Genomic DNA, 24,193 nt, shown 5'->3' on the forward strand with positions numbered 1-24,193 from the left:
TTAATTTCGCCAGTCATCACTTTCATTTTAAGGATATAGGATGAACAAAGTCTATGGATTTGCTATCCAGTAGCCTAATAATTAGGCTATGTGCCACGTCCGATTTCGCAAGTGGTGTAGTAGGCTACATTTAAAAACAGACAGCCGCCTGTGAGATCCATTTCATGAAGAGCATTATTGTCTTGTGCGATCATTCCCCCTCCCCCACACTCGTCTAACCAGGTCACTACATTATAGCCTATATGCGGCACTGAGGACGACACGACACTTGAGCCCGACACTATGTCAATGTAAAAATGTGTGTGAGTGCGCGCTGAACCACGAATTAACATATTAACTTTTCTTTTCAGCAGACATCGCAAACATAAAAAGAATCTCAAAACAGGAAGTCTTTCGTTTCTTTTAATAAATCGATGCATTTTCTTTTGATGGGTTCCGGAGAGGTTCTTCGACTAGGTTTCGAACCCCGGTCGCTGGCATACGATTCCTATGCATCAACCACTTGCGCCACAGCTGGATGTGAACTTCAATAGGCTTTATTCGGGAAATGTACTTGAAACGTTGCCGGTTAAAATGAACAAACCTCCGTTTTAAAATAGCTTACACATTTCTAAGTAGGCCTATTCCTAGCATGTAAATGTTGCCAAAATGTCCATCTTGTCCATCTCTTTCGTCTTCGCCTTGACGTTGACAATAATAGCCTATTCACGGAAATGCGGTCTTGTAACCGTAATGAATTCATGAATTAATCTAAGGTTGCCTTTCGAGTAGCCTATTTCAGGTTGAATTGAAGGAAATAGTCCTTCTGATAGGCCTATAGGTTTCTAAAACCATTTTCATTCATTTCAACAATGGTTTATTGAAACGTCGTTTGATTAATTTCGCCAATCACTTTCATTTTAATGATTAAATGAGACGGATATGCGGAGCATTTCTCTCCCTCTCCGTTGACCAAAACGTTGCTCTGGCATCTCTGCTGGACTGACTGAGTTATAGGCTACGTCGAGTGAGAGAGCTGTGAGGTAGGCTGTAAACATTCGAAAACTCGGGCGGTCTATGTTGCCCCCTTGCGGTTGCAGTTTTCCCGATGCTTCGGGAGTCCCGATGTGCGGGAATGAAAGGAGCATTCTCAACCCGTACCATCTGTACTAGTATTTGAAGTGTGCAAGTACAGTAGGCGGTTTGAGACACATATTTCCGTCAGTATAGTACAGTATAGTGTGCACTGAGTGCTTACTGGCGTTGTGCCCACTTTTCGATGGTTAGCAGTATTGCCCCAATATCTGCACTATGTACTGTATGTGTATACTTAAACTCAGTCTTTGAAGTGTGCAAGTAGGCGGTTTGAGACGCAGCCAGGCGGTGCCGTCATGACTCACTCTGTATGAGGGTCATGTAGCGCGGGTGCTGCGTGGTGAACTCAGCGCTGGGGTTGTTCTTCTCTGGGTCCTGGTGTCCTCCAGATTCCAGCCACTGCCTCCCAAACATCTTGATGTAGTCCAGCTCTGCTCCACGCCGCTCAGCAGGCAGGATCTGACAGGGCAGACCACAGGGGACATGAGCCGTGATGCGATCTGTGTGTGTGTGTGTGTGTGTGTGTGTGTGTGTGTGTGTACTCAGAAATGAATCACTGCCACTGGGCAAGACTGCTTGTGAGAGCGTAGGTTGTGAGAGCGTAGGTTACGTGTGTGTGTGTGTGTGTGTGTGTGTGTATCTGTCTGTGTGTGTGTGTGTGTGTCTGTGTCTGTCTGTCTGTCTGTCTGTCTGTCTGTCTGTGTGTGTACAGTATGTTTGTGAATGCATATGTGAATGTGTTAATGAATCTTTGAGTAATGCATGAATGGACACACAGATGACGGAATGAATTAAACGATCGACGAAGACACAAATAAGCATAAACACAACAAACAAACAATCAAATATTCATAATCATCATCACATCATCATCCTCTCACCACAACAAAGGAACTATCACCATCATCACATCATCATCCTCTCACCACAACAAACAAACAATCACCATCATCACATCATCATCCTCTCACCACAACAAACAATCACCATCATCACATCATCATCCTCTCCCCACAACAAACAAACAATTACCATCACCATCATCACCATCCTCTCCCCACAACAAATAAAAACTTTCACCATCACCATCACCATCACCATCATCATCATCATCATCATCATCATCATCATCATCATCATCATCATCATCATCGTCGTCGTGGCCCTGCCCCACTCTCTAATTTCTCATCATAGCCACTTTGTGTCCAAATGGCAGATGTAAATCTGAAGTGTAGTTGCCATGGGAATGTGTGGTGTCTTAATACGTATGCAGTTGAGAGTGGCATGAAATGGCACATCTAAATGGGGTAAGAGCCGTCATGTGTTCTAGAACACTCCGCAGAGAAACCAGAGACCTAAAGTTCTGTGTCCGCTCCCGTCCTCAGATCTAGTGTAGGCCACTGAGTTGGGCTCAAACGGTTGCGCTTCCTTCTGGGCCGTTTGAACCAAAACACACCGAACAGCACTGAGGAAGACTGCAGTACGAGATCCTCCATGGCCTAGATAATATTATCTTCAGAGACTTTAAAATTAGACTAAAGTGTTCTGAATATAGCGTGTACCTAATACAGCACAGCATACAGTTACTGTACGACCAGTCCAACTCAATTCACTATAAGAGTGCATGACGAGGGAGAGTCTGTCATCTTGTTCAAGCCTTCAGATGCATTTTTTCTCTGTGATGCTCGAGACTGTACACATCAATGCTGCTGATGAACTTCATAGGCTACTTTTAAACTGTTCTGATCTAAATAATGTAAAACATTTCTATCTCTCTACTTCCTTTCACACACAAACACATACACACTCCCACTCCCACATACACACTCACGCTCAAACACAAACACAAACACAAACCTCCCCCCAGCACACACACACACACTCACTCTCACACACACACACACACACATATACTCTCACACACACACACACACACACACACACACACACACACACACACACACACACACACACACACACACACACACACACACACACACACACACACACACACACACACACACACACACACACACACACACACACACACACACACACACACACACACACGCACACACACCCTCGCGGTACCTCGGAGGTGCTGTTGAGCTTGGTGAGCTGGCCCACGCGTGCGATGGCGAGCTGGCAGGCCGTCTGAGGGTTCCGCTCGCGCTCCATCAGCGGGTTCCTCTGCAGCATCAGCTGCACCAGGGAGCGCAACTTCTCCAGCTCATTCACCACACACCACTACAGGAGGGAGGGAGAGAGAGAGAGAGGGAGAGAGGGAGAGAGAGAGAGAGAGAGAGAGAGAGAGAGAGAGAGAGAGAGAGAGAGAGAGAGAGAGAGAGACAGAGAGAGGGGGAGAGGGAGAGAGAGAGAGGGAGTATGAGAGGGGGGAGAGAGAGAGAGAGAGACAATTATGGTTGAAAGAAAGAAAGAAAGAAAGGAGAGAGGAACAGAAAGAGAGAGAGGAACAGGGGGTGTGGTGATTGAAAGAAAGAAAAAAAGAACAGAGAGAGTGAGAAAGGAAGGGGAGAGAGAGGAATGGGGTGATGATGGTTGAAAGAAAGAAAGAAAGAACAAAAAACATGATCTTATGGCACAAAATGTGGTCTTTACAAAAAATATGACTCACATCACAGAGTTTTGTGAGCTTTTTTCTTACCTCTTCAATTTTGCTGTCCATTAGTGTTAGTTTCTGCAGTGCGGGGAACATAGCCGTCTTAGAGCCTGTGAAGCAGAAGTTCACATTAAACATTTAAGGATTAACAATAAAACAAGACAGGCTCAGAAATAAACAGGCATGTTGGAGTTTACCTGGTGGCACATCATTGAACTCTACACTAGCTAGTCCAGTCTCTGAAAGATTCAGGGTGTCCAGCCTGGAAACAGAAAGTAAAATGTCAGCCTGACAAATGTCATTTCATTTACTGCATATGTCTCTAGATGTTAGCGTCTTCTAACAACTGAAACATCTGGTGAGACGTTGTGTACATGTAAGTAGTTAAAAAGCTGTTATGGGATAATGATACATTCTTTATTAGTCCATGAAGGAAGCAGTGTCTAGATTGTTTTGAACATGGACATCTAAAAACCTCTTGTCTTGCGGTCTGACAGTATAAACTGCGCAACGACATTATATGGTTCTTCCTTGTTCTTACTGAGGGAGTTTTCCGATTTCTGTCAGTGTTTCTGAAGTTAATGGATTCCTGGAGAGATCTAGATGGGTCAAGGACTGCAGAACATCAACAGGCCTAGAGGAAATAAGAAGATGTAATTATGAAAGCAAAACAAAAGAAAAACAAAAAAAAACACAATCAAAAACATAAACACAAACAAAAACATAAACAAAAACAAAAAAGACAAACAAAAACAAAAACAAAAAGACAAACGCAAAGACAAAGACAAAGACAAACAAAAAGACAAACACAAACAAAACAAAAAGACAAACACAAACAAAAACAAAAAAACACAAACACAAACACTATGGCTGTATGGGTGCGTCTCACCGCTGCAGGTGGGTGATGTTGTTCTCCCTGAGGTAGAGCTCCTCCACACTGGGCCACATGCACGCGCACTGCAGCACCTACACAGACCAGACAACAGTCTCAGTCCACCTCACTCGTGAAACCTACTTTTCATCTTCCGTCCATTCTGTATGTGTACATACAGTGCAGTATACTATAGTGCAGTCCCAATAGTCTAACTTGAATATTCTTCAAAAAAAACCCTCAAAAAGTGGCATATTGCTGCAGAGAGTTGCTTAACACTTACATTACATTTAGTGACTAAATATGTCAACTACATTACAAGGGATTACATTGTCCCCGGAGCAACCCGGCTCAAAGGCTCACCGGTAAAAGCCAGGAATTGAACAGACAACGTTCAGACTGCTGCACGCTAGCCCAGCTCCTTAACCACTACAGGCTACCACCGCGCCATTTAGTGGAATATAATAGGCTCCATTGGAGTGCCTCACCTCAGGCCACGTGAGGCCACAATCAGGAAGGGCCAGGACCCTGAGGCTGGTGAAGGCATGAGTCAGAGTTGAAGGGTCAGAGGGCAACGACAGCCTGTTGTACCTGCAGAGACGGGCACAGATGAGGCAGACAGACGTGAGGATGGATAGATAATTAGATTAACAGAATGGAAGTGATGGATCAATGGATGGATGGATAGAGATTGATTGGAAAACTCCAGCATCAGAAATAAGAAGTTCAATCGTGTATTGGTTCTACCCGTGCACCTAACACAGGTGATCTCATCAATTTAGCTGCTCTACCTGACTGAAGAGTTGCGCTAATTAGAATCAGCTGGTTGAAGTGAATGGTTGGCACAGTTTAAGTGACTGGTTGGCAGAGATATGTGGTAGGACGTTTTACTCTCTGAAGCTGGACTTTTCCAACTCTGGTGAATCAAAGCAACGACTTGCTCATAAACATGATAACAGATAGATGAATGGAGAGAAAGAATGGCAAACAGATGGATGAAAAAGATGGATGCGGGTATGGACTGAAGAATGGATGGATGGATGGATGGATGGATGGATGGATATGTGAGTAGATGAATAGAGGGATTGGAAATGTGAAGGATGGAAGTATGGCCCGATGGATGGATAGAGGAATGTGCCGGTGGCTAAATGGACACAATGGATGTGAGGATGGATAAAAAAGACAAAAGATGGACAGATGGATGAATTGATGGATGGAAGGAAGGAAGGAAGCATGGGCTTGTTAATAGATGCTGTTACCCCATCTGAAGTGCCCTGAGCTTCTCCATCTGTTCTGTGATGGCTGCCAGGGCCTCCCACGAGCTCAGCAGGTTCTGAGAAAGATCTAGAAATTCTACATCTGTGGAAAGCAAATCGCACAACCAATCCACCAATCAGAAACAAATATACTCTCTATGAAACAGATTACACAACCCATCCACCAATCAAAAACAAATATACTCTCTATGAAACAGATTACAACAATAATTTTAATCCAGTACACTTTTGTTGCCAGTCACTCCTCACAATCATCTAGCTCCGATATCAACAACTCTGCACCTAAATCGTGGACTTTCCCTTTAATGCATTGTGAGCAGAGACGGACATTTCTGGTTCCAAACAGTAAAAGTCCTGCCATATATTCTTTCTACCAGTGCGTTTAACACAGGTGATATCACCTATTATCTGATCTACCTGGCAGCTAATTAGGATGAGATGGTTTACTAAAACGGCTGGATCAAGTACTTTGGCAGGACTTTGACTTTCTGGACCCGGGTTGTCCGCCTCTGATTATGATCAAGGTAGGTAAGGTACAGGGTTACCTGGAGCGGTCTTTTGTATCTCATCTCGAGAGGCAGTTCCCCAGACCTCAGAGCTCCTAAGGGCCACCTCTTTGAGCTTCTCCACTCTGTCCACATTATAACAGAAATCCACACATGACATAACAACCTCTTCACTATAGAATTACAAATCAAATTAAATTAAATCAAATGTAATTAAATTAAATTAAATTAGAATGAATGTGCAGCACAATGATAGTGCAGTGGCTAAGGAACTGGACTAGCCTGTAGTAGGCTGTTGTGGCTTCATGAAAACTGTTTTTATAGTAAAATGTATTTAGGTCAATCACTCTCTCCCACAAAGTTCCCATCACTCGCCGCCACTGATCGATCTAAATAAGAGCAACCCACCACGCCCCCAGAAATACACTTTCAGAATAACCATGTAAATTGCTATTTTGACTTCACTCCTACCTCTGCTTCTCCGACAGCTTCTGGAACCCCACCATCTCCAGTGTGGTGGAGGAGATGGTGAAGTCCATGCCCTCTCGCTCCTTCTCGTACCGCTGCCTCAGGGCCACGAGGAAGTCCACCCCGAAGCTGGCCTTCTTGGGGCGCACGAACGAGCCACCGGTGGGGTGTCTGTGTGTTGAGACAGCATGTTGGCTCAAAAGATTCACATTTCAGGTTAGGCCTGTGTACACAAACTAGCTGTGCTAACACTAGGCCTGTGCCATTCTGTCACATTTGTCAGGTTTGCAGGCTATGGAAGGCCACAATCCATAACAAATTGCGAGCTGAAACGGTATACTTGGAAGGCAAAGGATACAGAATGAGCATCTTGACTTTCACGTGGCTAATTTACCAGATACTGTTTTGTCACTGACATTTTCAAATATCCCTTCATATGCACAGTAAATGGGCATGTCCAATGAAGTTGTAGGCTTACCTGCAAGTAAAATAATGGACACCCTCGTGGGAGCCGTCATGTTTGCCTCTCTCTGGATTGTCCCACTCCACACCAAGCCACACGCCTATAATCAGTGACATTCCCATTAACTCTATTCACAACTTTCCTGCGAGTCCTATTGGGTGTCGCCATGACACCGCATGATTCATGGTGAAGGTCAAAGTTCGGGACAGTTGAGGATATGCAGTCAGATAGATAGATAGATACTTTATTGATCCCCAAGGGGAAATTCAAGAAGTCCTGAAGTGGCAATATACTGCAGTCATTCTATTCTGGTAGTCCTGTGACAGACCAATATTCTACTGTTATTCTGTTGTAGTAGTCCTGTGATTGATCAATATTCTACTGTTATTCTGTTGTAGTAATCCTGTGATTGATCAATATTCTACTGTTATTCTGTTGTAGTAGTCCTGAATTTCCCATTGGGGATCCATAAAGTATCTGCCTATCTGCCTATCTATCTATCTATCTATCTATCTATCTATGTAGTCCTGTGGCTGCCCAATATTCATTAAGGAAGCAAACCTTTGGTCGGAGGCACTGTCCCAACAATATCTATCTATCTATCTATCTATCTATCTATCTATCTATCTATCTATCTATTCCTGTGGCTGCCCAATACACATTCAGGAAGCAAACCTTTGGTCGGAGGCACTGTCCCAACAAAGTGCACGGTGGCTCGCTCCCCGTCACAGCTTATTCGTCTGCCGACAGCATCGGCAGAAACCCCTTCTTCCATGGTGGGCTGTTCTCCGTCCTTGACTCGCATAGGTACTGCTGCTTGACAAGTTAAAAGGAGCATAAGCCAACATCAAGCTAATACATGTTTGAGGTTTAAGAAATTAGAAAGAAAACCTCAAAATTCACTGATTCCAGCTTCTTGAACTGATTTTCTGGAGTACACTTACAGCTAGTAACTGGATATATTTGGCATGATGTTGACAAAACAAGGTAGACTATGTGAAGACCTCATTTTGAACTTTGGAAAACACTAATCAATATTTGATCAATATATTTTTGTTCACCATGTGATTAATCAAGAAAGTAGTCGACAACTGAGTGTGAAACAAATTAGTTGCAGGCAGCCCTTGTCTAAAAGCACCTTTTCAGAACCTAGTCATCCTGACATATAGGCTCTGGTGTTGCAGGGTTGGCCTTAGCTGCTACTGATGTTCTGTAACAGAAACTTGATGTGTCATATTCAGATTCAGATCCGGTCAAAATTACATGTAATCACAGGGCATTAACTAAAACATGATCGACATTACAATATAGCCGCGTGACACCCACGAACGATGGTAGTGATAGAGTGATTATGCACAGTAAAACATGTTGTTGATCAATCTGCTATCCCAGTTGGGTGTTGCTAACTCAACACACCCTTGCAGTCACTGTCTTGAAACACATATAGTTGTCCACTACAATGTTGCAATTCATGTCACGGACACACGTAAATACTACCTTGTTCGAAAGTCCTACGGTGTTATTTCCACGTTAATACAGAGATAACTCTCATCCACAGACAGTTAAAACCTTTCAAGACTCGCACTTGTCAACTACTGATAACAGGAAGTGACGCACTGGAAGTCCCACGCCAAAAGTAGTTCGTTCCGAAGTCAACTTGGTTGGTATAATTTAATTTCTATATTTGACGGTTGTTATGAATGGTCTCTGTATGGAATATAATTAGTTTTTTTTTTTATATATAATAAAAATACTCTATTGGCCACAACGATATTATGCATCCCAACAGTTTTCTGTTTAGGAACTTTTCTTCACTGTTTTTAGTACTCTCCGAGCAACACTCACGTTGGACCTCTGAAACAACGTGTGTTTGATTTCTGACTGTAGTGGATGTTTACTGATGTACTATTCTGTGTTTTATCTTTCTAGAATAGTATATTGAATACGATTATATGGAAGAGGCAATTGAATAGAAGGATAAATTAACTTTGGCCGTGGGAATACGGTCTTGAAACCACCCGTGGAAAACAATGCAAAACAAATCAACAGTAAAAAGGTAAAGTTGACTTTATCTCAACCGAGCTACCGCATACTCAAACTTACCAGTTGTTTAACCAAAATGCGTAACGATAATGGCTTTATTTCTGGATGCTTGCTTAGCTTCATGGTACAGTCTGCCTGTTTTCACAGTAGTGCAAATGAGGCTGGCGACGAGGCTGCCAGTTATGCTGTGGGGCAAGTGTCCGGCTGCTTGTTTCCCAACAAACCTGCAACTGGCTCTGGATCACTGTCTGCACTCTTCTCATCCAGTTCGACAGCCAGCACTGTGAAATTTGTCCCAGCGCCAAAGGTAAGTGTCCAATTCGGTTCAACTTGAAGTTCTTCACCTGCCCCTGGATAACTTTTTGGTTCTCAAACCACATAGCATCCGCTTCAGAAGATAACCAGCAACGCTGGCAGCACACGTCTTGTTCACAAATCTAACTCATATCCAGTAATAACGTGTAATTACCACAGTTGTGTAGAGTGTTGACCATATCACTGTATCTTTCATTTTCCCCCAAATCTGTCTGTGTGATAGCTGCCTGAACCGAAGCCTGTAAAAGATGAAGATGCTGGCCCAGTCCCTGCAGCAGTCTCTGGAAAGGTGCAACCGAAGAAAAGTAAAAAACCTAAATCAGCAGCAGAGTTAAAGCTTGAGAACAGGTGGGTGAATGTACAGATATAAGAACATAACCAAACGTGTGCAAAAGCTTCAACTGTAGTGGTGTTATGCACAACTACTTGTTTCGGGAATAGAACAGAATATGATGTATCCCTCCTTGCATAGTGAGTCTTAAAAAAAAGTAATACATTGAAAATGATGACATTTAGACCCTTCATTACCTTACAGCAACCCCCTATACCGTCACCCAGAAGTCATGTTGATATTATGCTGTGTGGTGATCCATAATCTCAGTCGGTTCTGGTCTTGCCCTGTTCCTTTGGATCCACAGAGAAAGTTCTTTACAAAACGCGGACGATGAGGACACCACGTCGAAGACCCCGAAGGCATCCAAACGGAAAGCCCCAAAGGCTGAGGCTGAAGATGAAGATGAAGATGCAGTGGGGCATGCTGGGAAGCCTGCAAAGAAAGCAAAGACCTTCAAGGACTACGCCGCCGAGAGGGTGAAGCTGGGCAGGACCGTGTTCGTGGGCAATCTCCCCGTCAGCTGCACCAGAGAGGTACCGCCAATCAGTGTCATGGACATGCATGCAACAGAACATGTAGTTTAGTAGCAACATTGGTGATGAGAGAGAGTACCGATTACAAGAACAGCGGAGGAACTTGGCCTAGTGAATGATGTGGCCCTACTACTGCAGTAATAATAATAATAACAACTTGGACTTATATAGCGCCTTTCATAGTACCCAATTACCCAGTGAAATATGAGAAATATCCACTTGCTGGCGTCTGAAATTACATGTCTGTCTTTTTTTTTTTTTCATAGGCACTTCGGGCCATCTTTAAGGAACATGGGCCCATCGAATCAATACGGTTTCGGTCGGTGGTATGTACTTGGCATTAATCTACATATAATATGGTGCACTGGGGATGGTTGTATTAGTGTAGTGGTTAAGGAGCTGGGCTAGCGTGCAGTAGCCTGAAAGTTGTCGGTTCCATTCACAGCTTCCACCCTTGAGCAAGGCACTTAAAGGGACACTTCACCGATTAACATGAAGCTTTGTATCTTTAGAAAACCAGTCATGTTTTTGAATGGTCGTGCATTATTCCCTCAGTTTGCCTTAAGATGGGAGAAATACGGATGTCAATGTTGGACTTCCTGCTTTCAATGATGTAAAAATCATCATTTTACATCATTGAAAGCAGGAAGTTCTATTCATGGGTTTCATATTTCTCCCATCTCAAGGCAAATTGAGGGAATGATGCACGACCATTCAAAAACATGACTGGTTTTCTAAAGATACAAAGCTTAATGCTAATCAGTGAAGTGTCCCTTTAACCCCAAGTTGCTTCTGGGACACTGTAATCCCTTGTAATAGAGTTGACATTTGCAAGTCGCTTTGGATAACCGTGTCTAAATAAATGAATGTACTGTATGAACCACCAACATGTCTGTGGAAAAATAAGGATGTCGTCCTGTTTTGCAGGCTAGAGAAGATCCATCCATGTCTCGCAAAGTAGCCGCCATTCAGTAAGTGATGATTGATTGGCCGCTGGTTTTCCTTTCTGGCTAAAAGCGGCAGAACTAAAGTTGTACTCAGACTGTTGTCTGTTATCACTGTAGTTTCTGTTTGTGTTTTTGTGTTAATGGTGATTGAAGTATCATTTGGCTTTTCACTGGACTGTTTTGGACTGAATTGTTTTTTTTGCTGTTGATTTAAAATTCAACTTCTTTTTAAAGCTGAGCCCTCCTTGTTGGTTTCTCTGTTTTGCTCCCCTCAGTCGGAAAGTTCATCCCAAAAAGCAAAGCATCAACGCATACATAGTTTTCACAGAGAAGGAGGCTGCAGGGAAGGCCCTTACAAGGTACCACTGCAATGTACACATCCTATGCATATAGTCTCTCTAATACATACACATTTGGTTTGTATATTATGGTATTTGTTTATTTTCATTAGGCTATCGATTTCATTAACATTGTTCATCCTAACCATAAAACAAAATTGTCTGCCAAATACCATAACCATCACATAAGTATTCTGTAAGTTACATTACATCATCCGCCTCAGTGTGGTAGGGCCATGCATCATGATATGATTGCACTTCTGCAGGAATGGTTTGGAGATTTCGAAAAACTTTCACATCCGAGTGGACGCCGTCTCCAAACAAGTAAGTGTGCTTTGGTACAGGCGGAGAAGCACGCCTTCGTAATGAACTCTTTAGAACCTTTGGAACCTTTAGAACCTTTTCCATCATATGGATCTTGGATGTACCTTTCTGCACAAGGGCATGTCTCCTTGAAGGTCATCCTGTTCTAATTGTTTGTATTACATCGATTGAAATCAATTTTCTCTGTCCTCCTTTCAGCATGACCACAAGCGATCCATATTCGTTGGCAATTTACCATATGGTAAGCTTTTCCAAGTCTCACCCATAACTGACCCATCTTCTGTCTTGTACCTATTGCTGTAGACTAGCAATATTTGGTCTGAAAGTAACATTTATTTATTTCCAAGTATTGCAGATTTAGTTATGATAGTTTTGTACCATTTGTTTTTTTGTTTCTTCTGTGAATCAGAATGGACTAGTCTTCATACAGTTCAGTAACTGTGCCACTTTGGATAAAAGGAGTCTGCAAAACACCAGTGACTTTACTTAAGTGTGCTTCATAATAACGGGTCTTTGGTATTATTTGCCCTCAATGGTGCCTTCAAGGCACTACTCCCCTCAGTTTAGGGGTAGGATGAGGGTTGAGGGGGTTAGGAATAGGGTAAAGGTAGTGCCTTTTAGGCTGTGCTGCCTGGAAAGTGCCGTTGGGGGCAAAAAACATCATTGAGCTGATCTCTTCTGCTGTGCTACTGTAAAAGGAGTCTGCAAAAATACCAGTGACTTTACTTCTGCATGCTTTATAATAACGCGTGTTGATCTCTTCTGCTGCGCTCCTGTCCAGACATGGCAGAGTTGGCCCTGCGGCAGCACTTCGAGGACTGCGGGCCGTTGGAGGCCGTCCGGCTGATCAGGGACCGGGAGACCGGCATGGGGAAAGGGTTCGGCTACGTGCTGTTCGAGGTGAGACAGTGCCACGTGCTGGTAGCAGTGTCCTGGCCTTTATTAGAGCAGTTAACACGTCTGCGTTCTTTGGACATGTTTTAAAGCAATTCGATGTTATCTATTCTCAAATGAACGACCAAGACTGAATTCCAGCAGCGTGCCTGAGAAATGTAAGCACGGAGTTTCTCACTTTAGGGCTACAACTATTCTTTTCGTAGTCAATAATTATTTCAGTGCTACCCAATGCCCAAGACTTTGCAAACATTTTTAGTTTTACTGCTACAGAGGTAAATAGAAAAAAGCTGCAATCAGTGTAATGAGACTTTCCTTTGAAAAGGACCTAACTGATTACCTATATAGTTAAAGCAGCCTGTTGTTCCGTTGTGTTTTGTCCAGAGTCCGGACTCGGTGCAGCTCGCCCTGAAGCTGGACGGCTCCGTACTGTGCCAGCGCAAGATCCGCGTGAAGCGCTCGGTCAAAGAAAAAGATGCGAAAACGGAGGCCTCCGAAGATGGGAAGGGCCAAGGCCGAGGGAGGACGGGGCCCATGAAGACCGGACAGAATGCAGGACCTCCAGGCCAACCTGGTGGTGGTGTCGGTAGAGGAGGTCGTGGTGGTGGTGGTGGTGGTGGTGGTGTCGGCAGAGGCGGTCGTGGTGGTGGTGGTGTCGGCAGAGGTGGTTTTGGTGGTGGTGTCGGCAGAGGAGGTCGTGGTGGTGGTGTCGGTAGAGCCAGTTTTGGCGGTAGAGGCGGTTTTGGTGGTAGAGGCAGAGGCGGCCAGAAGCCCTTCCAGAGAAATCCGGGGAAGAAAACGTCCCCCTCGACTTTCAAAGGAGAAACGGCTGACCCCGCGGCCAAGAAGAACAAAGGACAGAAAAAGAAATCTAAACCCCGGAAGAAGAAGATCCACATATGAGGAGGTGCTCGCTCCACATTTGTTTCCGTTGTTGTTTTGAGAGGAAGAATACGATATTACCCCCATTGCCACTGGTTTATCAATGGCGTCATCTTTTAAATGAGAAATGAGAACATTCTGTGGTCACATTTGTTTTTCATGTTTTGTGTAACAGGAACATCTGTTAAGATATTATTCCCATTTGCCACTGATTAATCCCTGCCGTTGTCTTTGACTGTTAAAATGAGGACATTCTGTGATCACCGTAAAACTTATCGCATCATCTGTTCAGAGACAATCATTCAACAGTAACTTTTTTTATATCACGTCACAAAATCAAACCATATAGCAGTGGTTGCAGCTCAATCCTTCTTTATTGTTTTTGTTTTGGTAAAAATAAAAACAGGGCAACTTTCCTTAACATGACCCATCGACAGTAAAGAGTCCTTCATGCCATAGAAAAGAAAACTAACGAAACTGCCTCGTTGTTTTCGAACAAATAACTTAAGTACAGACAGCTGGTCAAAGAGGCCAGTGTGGAGTCTTTTTGTGTTCCTTTTCACAGATGTGTTCCTATTTGTCACCGCAATGACCAGTACTTAATATTATTATTAGTAGTCGTCGTCACGGAGTGATATAACAAAAAGGATGTAAACAACTGTTGAGGTAAAAAAATCGAGTTGATCTGGCAACCAGAGGGGGGGGGGGATGGTCAGTCCCAAACCTCATGCGTCTGGCAGATAGTCTTGCACTCTTCGATGCTGCATGTTTCATGTTACTGGACTGAAGAATAGCAGAATTGACTTCATTTTACTAGCTCTGTCTTGTTTTCTTTTTTTAATAAATGACGACTCCCGCACAACAGTTAACAGACCCTGATATAGCACGATGCCAAAACCTCTTATTGAATAGGGCAGCACCTGTAACAACATACAACTCAAACGAGCTGTAACGGTAACAATCTCGGGACTGACACTCGGGAGTTTGTGTCGGAAAAAACAAAAATTCTTCTAAAATGTTTAGCAATAGACAGACATATCCATGGACATCCATATGAAAAAAATACATGTCGGGAGTTCAGGAGCTTAAGATGGAGCGGAGCGTAGTGCAAATCACATTACGTGACCATCCCTATTCCCTTGGATTGAGTTTCGCCTCCACGGGGCTGTCATTTTTTACACTTTTAGGGGGCGAGGATGAGCCCCGCGTTCTGGACGGGATTGACAAACTGTGTGAGGATCTCTGGAGCCAGTGACAGATTACGGGGCGGGCTGGGGAGGATTTAAAAACTAACGGTTATGAATCGGTCGGACGCCTCCGGTCTCTCACTCCACGTCGTCATCAGGGGAGGTCTGAGCATTGACGATACGCTACGAGGGAGGAGAACATGAACAATGAGATCTGCAGTCATCACCAGTGACAAGATGCTAACAAAAAGGTTACAGGGATAAGGGATACATATCTTAAAACATCTACAAAATGCAAAAGATATTGACATTCAAAGCCATTAAGACACTTTGAGATACAATAGGAACAAAAGATAATCTGGTAATCACAGCCTCTATGCTCAGCCTACAGAAATAGTTATAAATACCCTTACAAGTAAATACTGAGGATTATCATTAAGAACTTAGTGCCAAACTCTCAATCATATCTCATTCTCAAATCATCACATCTCAGTCATCCATGGCAGTGGACCTAATAGAAAAGCTGTCAGAGAAGAGTCTCTAATGGTGGATGTAGGGAAGTCTCTAGAAAATGTGGATGGAGGGGTGGTTTTAAGGGTGGGTGTGGAAGGTTTTCCACATCAATAGGGCGTTGTTTTGGGTGTTCCCTAGTCAATTAGCTGAGTTAATTGTTGGCTGGTAACTGGAGGGTTGTGAGGTCTTCCCTGGTAATTGTAGTCCTTATTGCTCTAGGGGTGCTGAGCAGGTCTCTGTTTCATTTATGGATCCTTAGGGGTTGGGTGTGCTCATGTGTTTCTACATAAATAGCAAGTCGTTTAGGGGTGGGGGAGTAACGGGAGTGTACTAGTGAATCGCAGGTTGTGTAAGTGTGTGTGTGAGCAAAAAAAAGAGCTAATCTGGTAATTTGTAGTGTGTGTGTGTGTGTGTGTGTGTGCGGGAAAAAAAGGGCTAATATGTGGTAATTTGTAGTGTGTGTATTTTGACGTGTGTGTGCATGAGCCAAAAAAAGAGCTAATCTGTGTTAATTTGTAGTGTGTGTTTTGACGTGTGAGTGTGTGTGTGTATGAGTGTGCGTGAGTCAAAAAAAGGTAATTCTGTGGTAAATCTGTGGTAATTTGTAGTGTGTGTGTGTGTGTGTGTGTCACCTGGTTTATGGTGGGCAGTTTGAGTGTTAGTGTGTGTGTGTGTGTGTGTGTGTGTGTGTGTGTGTGCGCGTCCTCACCTGGCTGATGGTGGGCAGCTTGGTGAGCAGCATCTGGAACACGGGCGGCGGGAGCGTCTGCTGGAGCACCTGCAGCAGCTGCTGGGGCTGACCGCACACGGCGATGGCGTTGGTCAGGTGGTCCACACCCTTCTCATAGTCACCTGTGGCGGCAGCAATCACGAGGCAATCAACAACCAAGCCATCATACAATAACATACCATACCATAACATAACAAGCATTGCCTAAGTACATAAAACACACAAAACATTTTTTTTAAAAACAATCTTCCTTCCCCAGTCGCATGGGTCACACATCACATGCCGTCAGGACAGATTGTTGAGGCAATCAACAACCAAGAGAGAAGGGGATGGTCTGCACACTGTACATGGGCTCCAAGGACTACTTTATGTACTCTTAAAGGGCAACTTTTCCATCTCAACAACAGATCTTCATCAGGCAAGTAGGAACCTTTTCTCTCTGACTCGTTTGGTCTGGCACCTGTTACAACCTACTTTGGATGTGTGCGCGCACCAGTCACTACAAATATGCAATCAACAACCAAGCCATCATACAGTAACATGCCATCTTGAACGTCCCCTTGGGGATCAATAAAGTATCTATCTGTCTATCTATCATAACATAATTTAACATTTAGCGTTGCCTAAGGACGTTAAACACATAACAAAGAAAGTGCGTAAATACAATCTTCTTTTCCCACAGTCACAAGGGCCCATTGTTACACTTGTTCTACACATGTCGACATTCATGTTACAGGGGTCAGGCAAGGTATTGTTATGGTGGTCTCCCAGTGTGAACCTCAATTGCGTTTAATCCCATTTGTCAGATTAATTCAATCGAGGCCCGTCGACCGAGTCCACACTTTCAACCACAGAATTAGAATGAGCCTCTCTATTATGAAGCATTTGTGAGGTAATACGTTGATCTCCAACACCAGAGATGCAGTCTGTTTCTCCATCATGTTCAATTTGGAAGACAAACAAACAAACAAACAAACAAGGTCACTGTCTGACCACTGAGGACTATTTCACAAAAGCTAGATAAAGGATTAGGCTGGGATTTGTTGGTTATCCTGGCTGAATTTAGCCTTGACTTGGTTTCACCAAGAGATGGCACATAAGTTACCATGGAGATTTATTCTGTGCACCTAGCCTGTGGGGTGTCCTACGAAGCAAGTTAGACAAATCTAGGTTATCTAGACATATCGAGGCTGCACAAAGCCTCAACTCGGGTATTAAGTTAAGTGATCCTACGACAGCAGGTATGTGATAAATTTGTCAGATCTGTGCGCGTTCTCGTGGTTGGGGTGATTTTGACCAATCGGGAAACGTGGAGACGCACAAGACAGCCTAGGTTTAAAAACGATTACTTCCGCATTTATGAGCGGTAGCGAAATCTAGGGTGGTCTTTTTTAGTGTCTAACCTATAACATCAAAAAGTCGATGGTCATCAGATATTGTATGGCATGCATGTCCACAGTAGTGACATATTTGCACGCACAACATACTTAAAAGCGCCTTCGAGATTCAAAATGTTTGCAGAGGCGGGGCCGAACCTGTTCAAAGTATGACAGATTAGCACACGTGAGATAACTTCGTTGTTCAAGATAATGGATTGGTTAGAATTGGTCAGAGGGCGGTGATATTTCACGATTTGAGCTATAACTAAGCACATAACCCGCTCCCGAGCAGGTTTGGTTGCGAGCATAAGATACCATGGTGATACAGCGACGTTAAAACAAATCCACTTTCGTATGACAGCATACCCTGGTTTTGAGCGCAACATACCTCGCTAAGGCACTAATCGAGCTTCGTAGGACACCCCACAGGTCCCAGCAGCCAGACAGAGTTAATTCTAATGTCAATTATGTTGTCTTGCTGGTTCAGCCAGCTGTCATTCAAATCAGACGCTATTTTCCGCATCTTTTTAAATCCAACCGTGGGTATTTTTTGCTGAAATAACACGAACTCCCACATCCTGAATTACTTACATAGTCACTCTTACTCATCCTGTATTGGTGTGAGTGAAACATGCCAAAGCAAGGCTTGGCATAGCATCGTCTGTTCTAGCTTATCACTCATCTTGTAGCTCTTAATTCTGCCTTTGTGAAATACCCCTCTGGGCTGTGGTCACCGGTGAGCTGAGAATGTGTTCACAGGTGGATGCTGAAAGCTGAGAGAAGTGTGAGAGGGAGAGGATGATGATGAGGATGAGGAAGAGGAGAAAGCGGAAGCATCTTACCTTGGGCCAGCAGCTCCTCTCCCAACTGGATCTCCTCCAGGAAGAACTTCTGAACAGCCTCAGCATCTTTCAGGTCCGGCAACTACACAAACACACACACACACACACACACACGTGTGTAAATGTGATGCTACCACCGATTTTAGCCAGATTACAGTGCTTCTCACCAAGAAAATGTTGAAGACAAGACATGTTGACATTCTTCACATATTTTGGACAGTACTAGACATGTACTGGGGGCCCACAAAAACAAATAACACATGACCATTGACTACCTATAGAATACCAAGAAAGACTATGCCAATGATCAATAAAACAATGTATATGCCTTATAAATGCAACCTATTAATAAACATGTTTTATTGAAAGTCAGGAATCTGTCCAGTAGTGTATTCTATGCTATAGGCAGCCCCTTACCCTGGATAGGCCAGTTCGGTCCTGTTGTGCCTTCTGGTTTCTCCTTCCTGGGATAGAATACAACAAGACATTATGAGCTAAAGCCCAAACGAAGGATCAAGTGAATCATGTAGCAACTGTTCAATAGCAACCATGCCTGCTCTACAGTCTCTGTTTTACTACCACTGTGGAGTGTAGAGTGTTCACTGTGGGTATGGCTCGAAATGGAATGGATGATTATCTGACTTGGTCGAGGAAGAGGTTCACAGCTGGCCTTTGTTGATTTCATATCTCATTCAACTGACTTGAACTGAAGTGGCTTGAAGTTCAATTGGCTTGAAATGGCTAGGCGCCTATCAAGTGACAAAGCATCAAGATAAAGACATTTCTATTCACTATTAATTCACTATTGATTAACCAAGTCTCTCAGGGTTGATTAGGCCAAGTCTGTGACACATTCCTCAAGTCATCTACCAGCATGCTGTCTTCCAATCCAGTACCCATGTGTAACGGGTGAGAAAGGAGGTTGAGCCACCCGAGTACCACTGGTGGACAACCACCGTTAGCACCGTTAGTAATAGCACTTCAGCAACAACACAGCGACATAGCACAAGTAGCGTACTGAGGGTGACACATTCGAGGATTTCACCTGGCTAGCGCTGGTTAAGCTAAACCTAGCAACTAGCTGGAAGCATAGCGTCCCTGACCTAACGTTATAAGCACATATGAGGTGATGTTAGCTAAGCAGCTAGCTGATAGCATACATGACTTGATCACACCCGCACAATTACACGTATGCCCATAAACACGTTACCTCCTGCAACTGAAAATTAACGAGATCGGCCGTACATGGGTACTGTGAGGTAGACACCCCCCATCGGGTTTTGCTGGACGGGTTAACACTCACGTTCCCGAAGCTTTTGCCTGAAGTTGGGGTCACTCCTTCTTTTCCTGTCGAAGTAGATACAGTAACCCAGGAATAGCGCACCGCACACGCCGGCGGCGATTGCACTTGTTCTACTATTCATTGTAGCTGAAGCCAGAGCCGGCGGTTGCCTCTTGGTAACGCGGGGTACCAAGGCAGAAATGAGAGGTAAAAGGTTTATTTTAGATACCGTAACAATAACGTTACATGACCGACAGACAATCTGAGTTCTCCTCCACCGTCCGAAAAGACCCCATTCGCTTTACGTTGTCCTTGAGGTGACAGATGAGCTGGCCTCGGCGAATGCCTGACGTAAATCACAGGGTTAGTCGTTCGGCCAGTCAGTCACACTTTCAACCTTTGGTGTCTTTATGATGGGTCAAATTTACGCATATAAATACGGACAATATCAATTGTTCGCTTTTGCAATAAAGAATTCCAGTGCAGTTTGAGAAAAATCACTCATGCAACTATTATAATAGGCCCTATTACATTGTAAATTCGGGTGGATATGATATGTGGAAATAAAATTAGGTTAATGATAATATTGGTGACGACTTTACAACAACGCAATCAAATATGTGGATGCAGGAAGGTACAGTCAGAGCCCGTCTACTGTCTTATTAGACATTCTTACAGTTCCCCTCGTTTTTCATGAATGCGGTAGTAAATTATATTGACCACGAGATGGCAGTAGTAACCCACTGATTATTGAGGTGTCTGACTGTACAGGTGGTAGGCTGCACAAAATCATGACAACTCAATGTAATGTTCACCTAGGCCTATCTCTCTTTTCCTTTTACACTTCCTCCTTTCATTCATTCTTTATATTTGTCATTCATTCACTTTCTTTCATTCATGCTTTCTTCTTTCTTTCTGCATTCTTACTTTCCAATGTTGCTATGCGCTGCATGATAGTGACTACTGTGTGCCATTTTACAATGCTTAGCCTACTAGATGGCAGCAGCGCTTCACCAAGTTCTTTCCTTAGCAACTTTCAGCTTGAGTGAAATGTGTGGCCATAAAACTCTATACTCTCCCTCACAGCAAAAGAAGAGAAGAGGTCTCCCTCTCTCTCTCTCTCTCTCTCTCTCTCTCTCTCTCTCTGAGTGTGCGGACCACAGCAGCGCACAAGGTCAAATGAAAGTGTGGGTGTTTCTAGATGAAATGCATGTGCAGCAACACAGTGTAGGGTTTTCTAGCTTTGAGAAACTGCTGCACATAAAGTAGTTTTGATGCCACATAGTAAGACGTTTGGTATTGCATATACGAGCCCGGAGTTGCGTAATGCCATGCAGCTCTGAGCTTCCTTCACTTCATAACACTCGGACAGCAATATTACATGAGTCTGTCCATGAGACTACACACACACACACACACACACACACACACAACCAGGCAGTGATTTACTACTTATTCACAGTATTTAGATCGGTTTTGATGCACAGTCTCCCCAGTCTGTACGTGTGTGTGTGTGTGTGTGTGTGTGTGTGTGTGTGTGTGTGTGTGTGTGTGTGTGTGTGTGTGTGTGTGGTGTTGTTTCTGGATATGGCTGGCTGGGGGGGCAGGACTCTGAATAGATGTTCACTGTCACCACAGAGCCAGGGGAGAGAGAGGTTGCCTTGCCTCCGCCAGCTCTTCCTTCTGAACAGATGGGCAGCCTCCATCAGCGGCAAGGTCCCAGACTGTCTTAAAATAGCCCACCTTGGCAACGAGGTGAGGACAGGCTCAAAGACTTAACACAGATTGCTGCCTGACGAGCAGACACACACACACACACAGACACGCTTGTGCACCTTGCATATATGTACTCACTTTCTTACTCTCTCTCACACACACACACACACACACACACACACACACTATGGCTTGGTGCAGTCATTGCGTGTGTATGTGTGGGAGTGGGGTGGCCTTAGTTCATTAACAGGTCTTTATCTGAAATGTCAGCATTGAAACCTACAATCACACTGGTACAGAAAGACACACTCACACACACACACACACAAACACGCATAATTTCACCATGCACATCTTACTAAAGAACTACTGTAATCACACCCAAACAGTCTTACTCACACTCATACGCACACACTCATTCCTGTGTGTGTGTGTGTGTGTGTGTGTGTGTGTGAGTGTGTGTGTGTGTTGTGCACAAGAGTCTGTTTCTCTACGGCCTGACTCTCTTACTGTAGCTTATATGGCCACAGCTGACGTCCAGCTGGATCCAGTGGCTGACAGACAGGCCTCGGCCGACCACATCTGTGCCTCCCTCCCTCAAACCCCCCCCTCCCCTCCCCAAACACACACACACACACACACACACACACACACACACACACACACTCCACGCACATAATAACATCCACATCCTCTGTTTCCATGGCAGAGGTATTACCCAACTCGAAGAGAGGCCCTCTTTTTCCGGGAAGGGGGATCTTTCGAGGGCCATTCCCAGTTCCCCTCACAAATGAATCATCGCGGGGGCCCCACTGAAAGGTTTAGTGGTGACACACACACACACACACACACTCACACACACACACACACACACACACACACACACTCAAACACAAACACACACGCACACACAGAGAGAGAGAGAGAGAGAGGGGCAGAATGTCTGTTGCACCGCACTGCTCGGCCCGTCTTACGATCTGGTCAGTTTGGCATTCCTAATAATAGCTTGTGTAGATGAAAATGGAGGTGATGGTGGTGTGTGTGTGTGTTGGGGGGGGAGGGGAGTTAAAGAGGCCCAGCTGGAGTGATGATGTGTCTGGGGCAGAGAGTAGAGAGTAGTCTTTTTGTGTGTGTGTGTGTGTGTGTGTGTGGGGGGGGGGGGGGGGGGGGGGGGGGGGGTGGATATGGCGGTGAAAATAGACTGAGCCACTGAGTCATAGGAGCTCACAGCAGGGCTCAGTGTGCTGGAGGGCCGTGGGGGGAGGGAGGGGGCTGTTTTTGTATGATGATCTTTGCTGATGAAGTCCCAGGGGATTTGGGGATAAAAACAGAGTCATGAGCATTCCATCACGTCCATACACCCCCTCCCCCCCCCCAACCCCTCACAAAATCCCTACTGTGACCCCCCGTTCTCCACACACACACACACACACTCACTCCCAGATTAATTTCCCTTCCTGGCTGGAGCGTACTCAAACCGCAGAGGAAGCATCGCTCCCCAGGGAGACACTGGGAGAAGCATGCATGCTTGTGTGTGTGTGTGTGTGTGTGTGTGTGTGTGTGTGTGTGTGTGTGTGTGTGTGTGTGTGTGTGTGTGTGTGTGTGTGTGTGTGTGTGTGTGTGGCTGTGTGTGTGTGGCTGTGTGTGTGTGTGTGTGGCATATATGAAACCAGATAGGTGTGAGTATGCATTTGTGCAGCACCTCATGTCTATGTAAGTCTTTTCCTGAATAGAACAGTATGAATTAAATAGGCGTCCGTTGAGTGACAGGACATCCAAACTCATGTTGTCAGCTGTCAAATCATGTTACAACTTTCTATTCTACATCCTCTATCTGTAGAGACAGCGCTGTTTTTTTATTTTTTATTTTTTATTTTTTATTTTACATCAATCAACAACTAAACAACAATCACAACTTTTTTGTGCCTGAAACAACTCACCCTCTCCCACGCTTGTTGCAGTGCATTCTGGGTAATACGCCACAGCTCTTTCTCGGCGGGCGGGCCGAGGAGAAAGGGTGCAGGGAGAGTTCACCGGCGTCATGGACGGAGTCGCGCTCCCGCACTACACTACCACCTGATCCCTAACCTAATCCTCCGCGGAGTGGCTCAGCAGGTGGTCTGTCTGGCTGGCTGATGGGTGATGGGTGGTGACGTGTCTGGTCCAGGGGGGGCGGGGGGGGGGGGGGGGGGGGGCGTCGTATATGCGGGGCAGCCGTGGCCTACTGGTTAAGGGGGAATGGCAGGGAAATACATGCAGGTGTATGCCTGGACATGGCACATGTGGATTTGTGGAGTCGCCACCGAGTCATGGCGCCGGTGGTGAGACGGCAGCCTGTTGCGTGCAGCTATCATCATCATCATCATCATCATCATCATATATGAGTGTAAGGACAGAGATTTTTAGACATTGAGCTTTATGCATCTGCATCTGAAGTTTAAACCCTTTGCAGTAATAGAGAACGCTGACTCATGCTAGTCGCTCGCTACAGGACTCACACACAGACGTCACTGGATATATCTCCGGGGTAACGGACACATAAAAGTTAATGGTCCAGAGATGTCTGGTCTGTGTGTTTCCTCGGAGTGATTTGGGAGTGAATTGAGTCAGTTGGGGTGACACATATGCGATTCCTGCTGATGTGAAGCTGACTCG

The 24,193-nt window shown here is 44.6% G+C and overlaps 3 protein-coding genes across 3 annotated transcripts; 1 reads left to right on the forward strand and 2 right to left on the reverse strand.

Moving 5' to 3' along the window:
* Positions 1 to 1,379: 1,379 nt before the first annotated feature.
* Positions 1,380 to 8,894, reverse strand: tbce (tubulin folding cofactor E; the record flags this gene model as incomplete). Its single annotated transcript, XM_062543632.1, is given in 13 exon segments — positions 1,380 to 1,533; positions 3,166 to 3,321; positions 3,740 to 3,804; positions 3,892 to 3,956; positions 4,236 to 4,328; positions 4,584 to 4,660; positions 5,054 to 5,156; positions 5,825 to 5,924; positions 6,388 to 6,473; positions 6,820 to 6,987; positions 7,295 to 7,379; positions 7,955 to 8,092; positions 8,777 to 8,894. Coding segments are annotated over 12 exon segments (1,282 nt in total), but the record flags the coding sequence as incomplete, so codon positions are not given.
* A 239-nt stretch (positions 8,895 to 9,133) lies between these two features.
* Positions 9,134 to 14,315, forward strand: rbm34 (RNA binding motif protein 34). The gene is made up of 11 exons (XM_062543645.1): positions 9,134 to 9,335; positions 9,470 to 9,629; positions 9,861 to 9,985; positions 10,276 to 10,504; positions 10,771 to 10,830; positions 11,432 to 11,475; positions 11,727 to 11,810; positions 12,056 to 12,113; positions 12,312 to 12,354; positions 12,895 to 13,013; positions 13,392 to 14,315. The coding sequence occupies exons 1-11, from the start codon at positions 9,310 to 9,312 to the stop codon at positions 13,908 to 13,910; spliced, it is 1,467 nt and encodes a 488-aa protein (XP_062399629.1). The 5' UTR covers positions 9,134 to 9,309; the 3' UTR covers positions 13,911 to 14,315.
* Positions 14,245 to 20,145, reverse strand: tomm20b (translocase of outer mitochondrial membrane 20b). The gene is made up of 5 exons (XM_062543658.1): positions 19,844 to 20,145; positions 18,958 to 19,004; positions 18,541 to 18,622; positions 16,299 to 16,441; positions 14,245 to 15,259 (listed from the first exon to the last, which is right to left on the reverse strand). Exons 1-5 carry the CDS (start codon positions 19,962 to 19,964, stop codon positions 15,215 to 15,217), a joined length of 438 nt encoding a protein of 145 aa, XP_062399642.1. The 5' UTR covers positions 19,965 to 20,145; the 3' UTR covers positions 14,245 to 15,214.
* Positions 20,146 to 24,193: the final 4,048 nt, after the last annotated feature.

This window comes from Sardina pilchardus, chromosome 1 (genome assembly GCF_963854185.1).
Source record: "Sardina pilchardus chromosome 1, fSarPil1.1, whole genome shotgun sequence".
In the NCBI taxonomy this organism is placed as follows: Eukaryota; Metazoa; Chordata; class Actinopteri; order Clupeiformes; family Clupeidae; genus Sardina; species Sardina pilchardus.

Bases quoted from the DNA above. Each gene is read 5' to 3' on its own strand.
- tomm20b (XM_062543658.1), bottom strand. From the start codon at position 19,964: ATGAATAGTAGAACAAGTGCAATCGCCGCCGGCGTGTGCGGTGCGCTA. The intron at 18,623-18,957 runs GTAAGGGGCTGC...GTGTTTGTGTAG, and splicing joins ACCGAACTGGCCTATCCAGG to TTGCCGGACCTGAAAGATGC. The intron at 16,442-18,540 runs GTAAGATGCTTC...CTGCCGCCACAG, and splicing joins AGAGGAGCTGCTGGCCCAAG to GTGACTATGAGAAGGGTGTG.
- rbm34 (XM_062543645.1), top strand. From the start codon at position 9,310: ATGCAAAACAAATCAACAGTAAAAAG. The intron at 9,336-9,469 runs GTAAAGTTGACT...CTGTTTTCACAG, and splicing joins AACAAATCAACAGTAAAAAG to TAGTGCAAATGAGGCTGGCG. The intron at 10,505-10,770 runs GTACCGCCAATC...TTTTTTTCATAG, and splicing joins CCGTCAGCTGCACCAGAGAG to GCACTTCGGGCCATCTTTAA.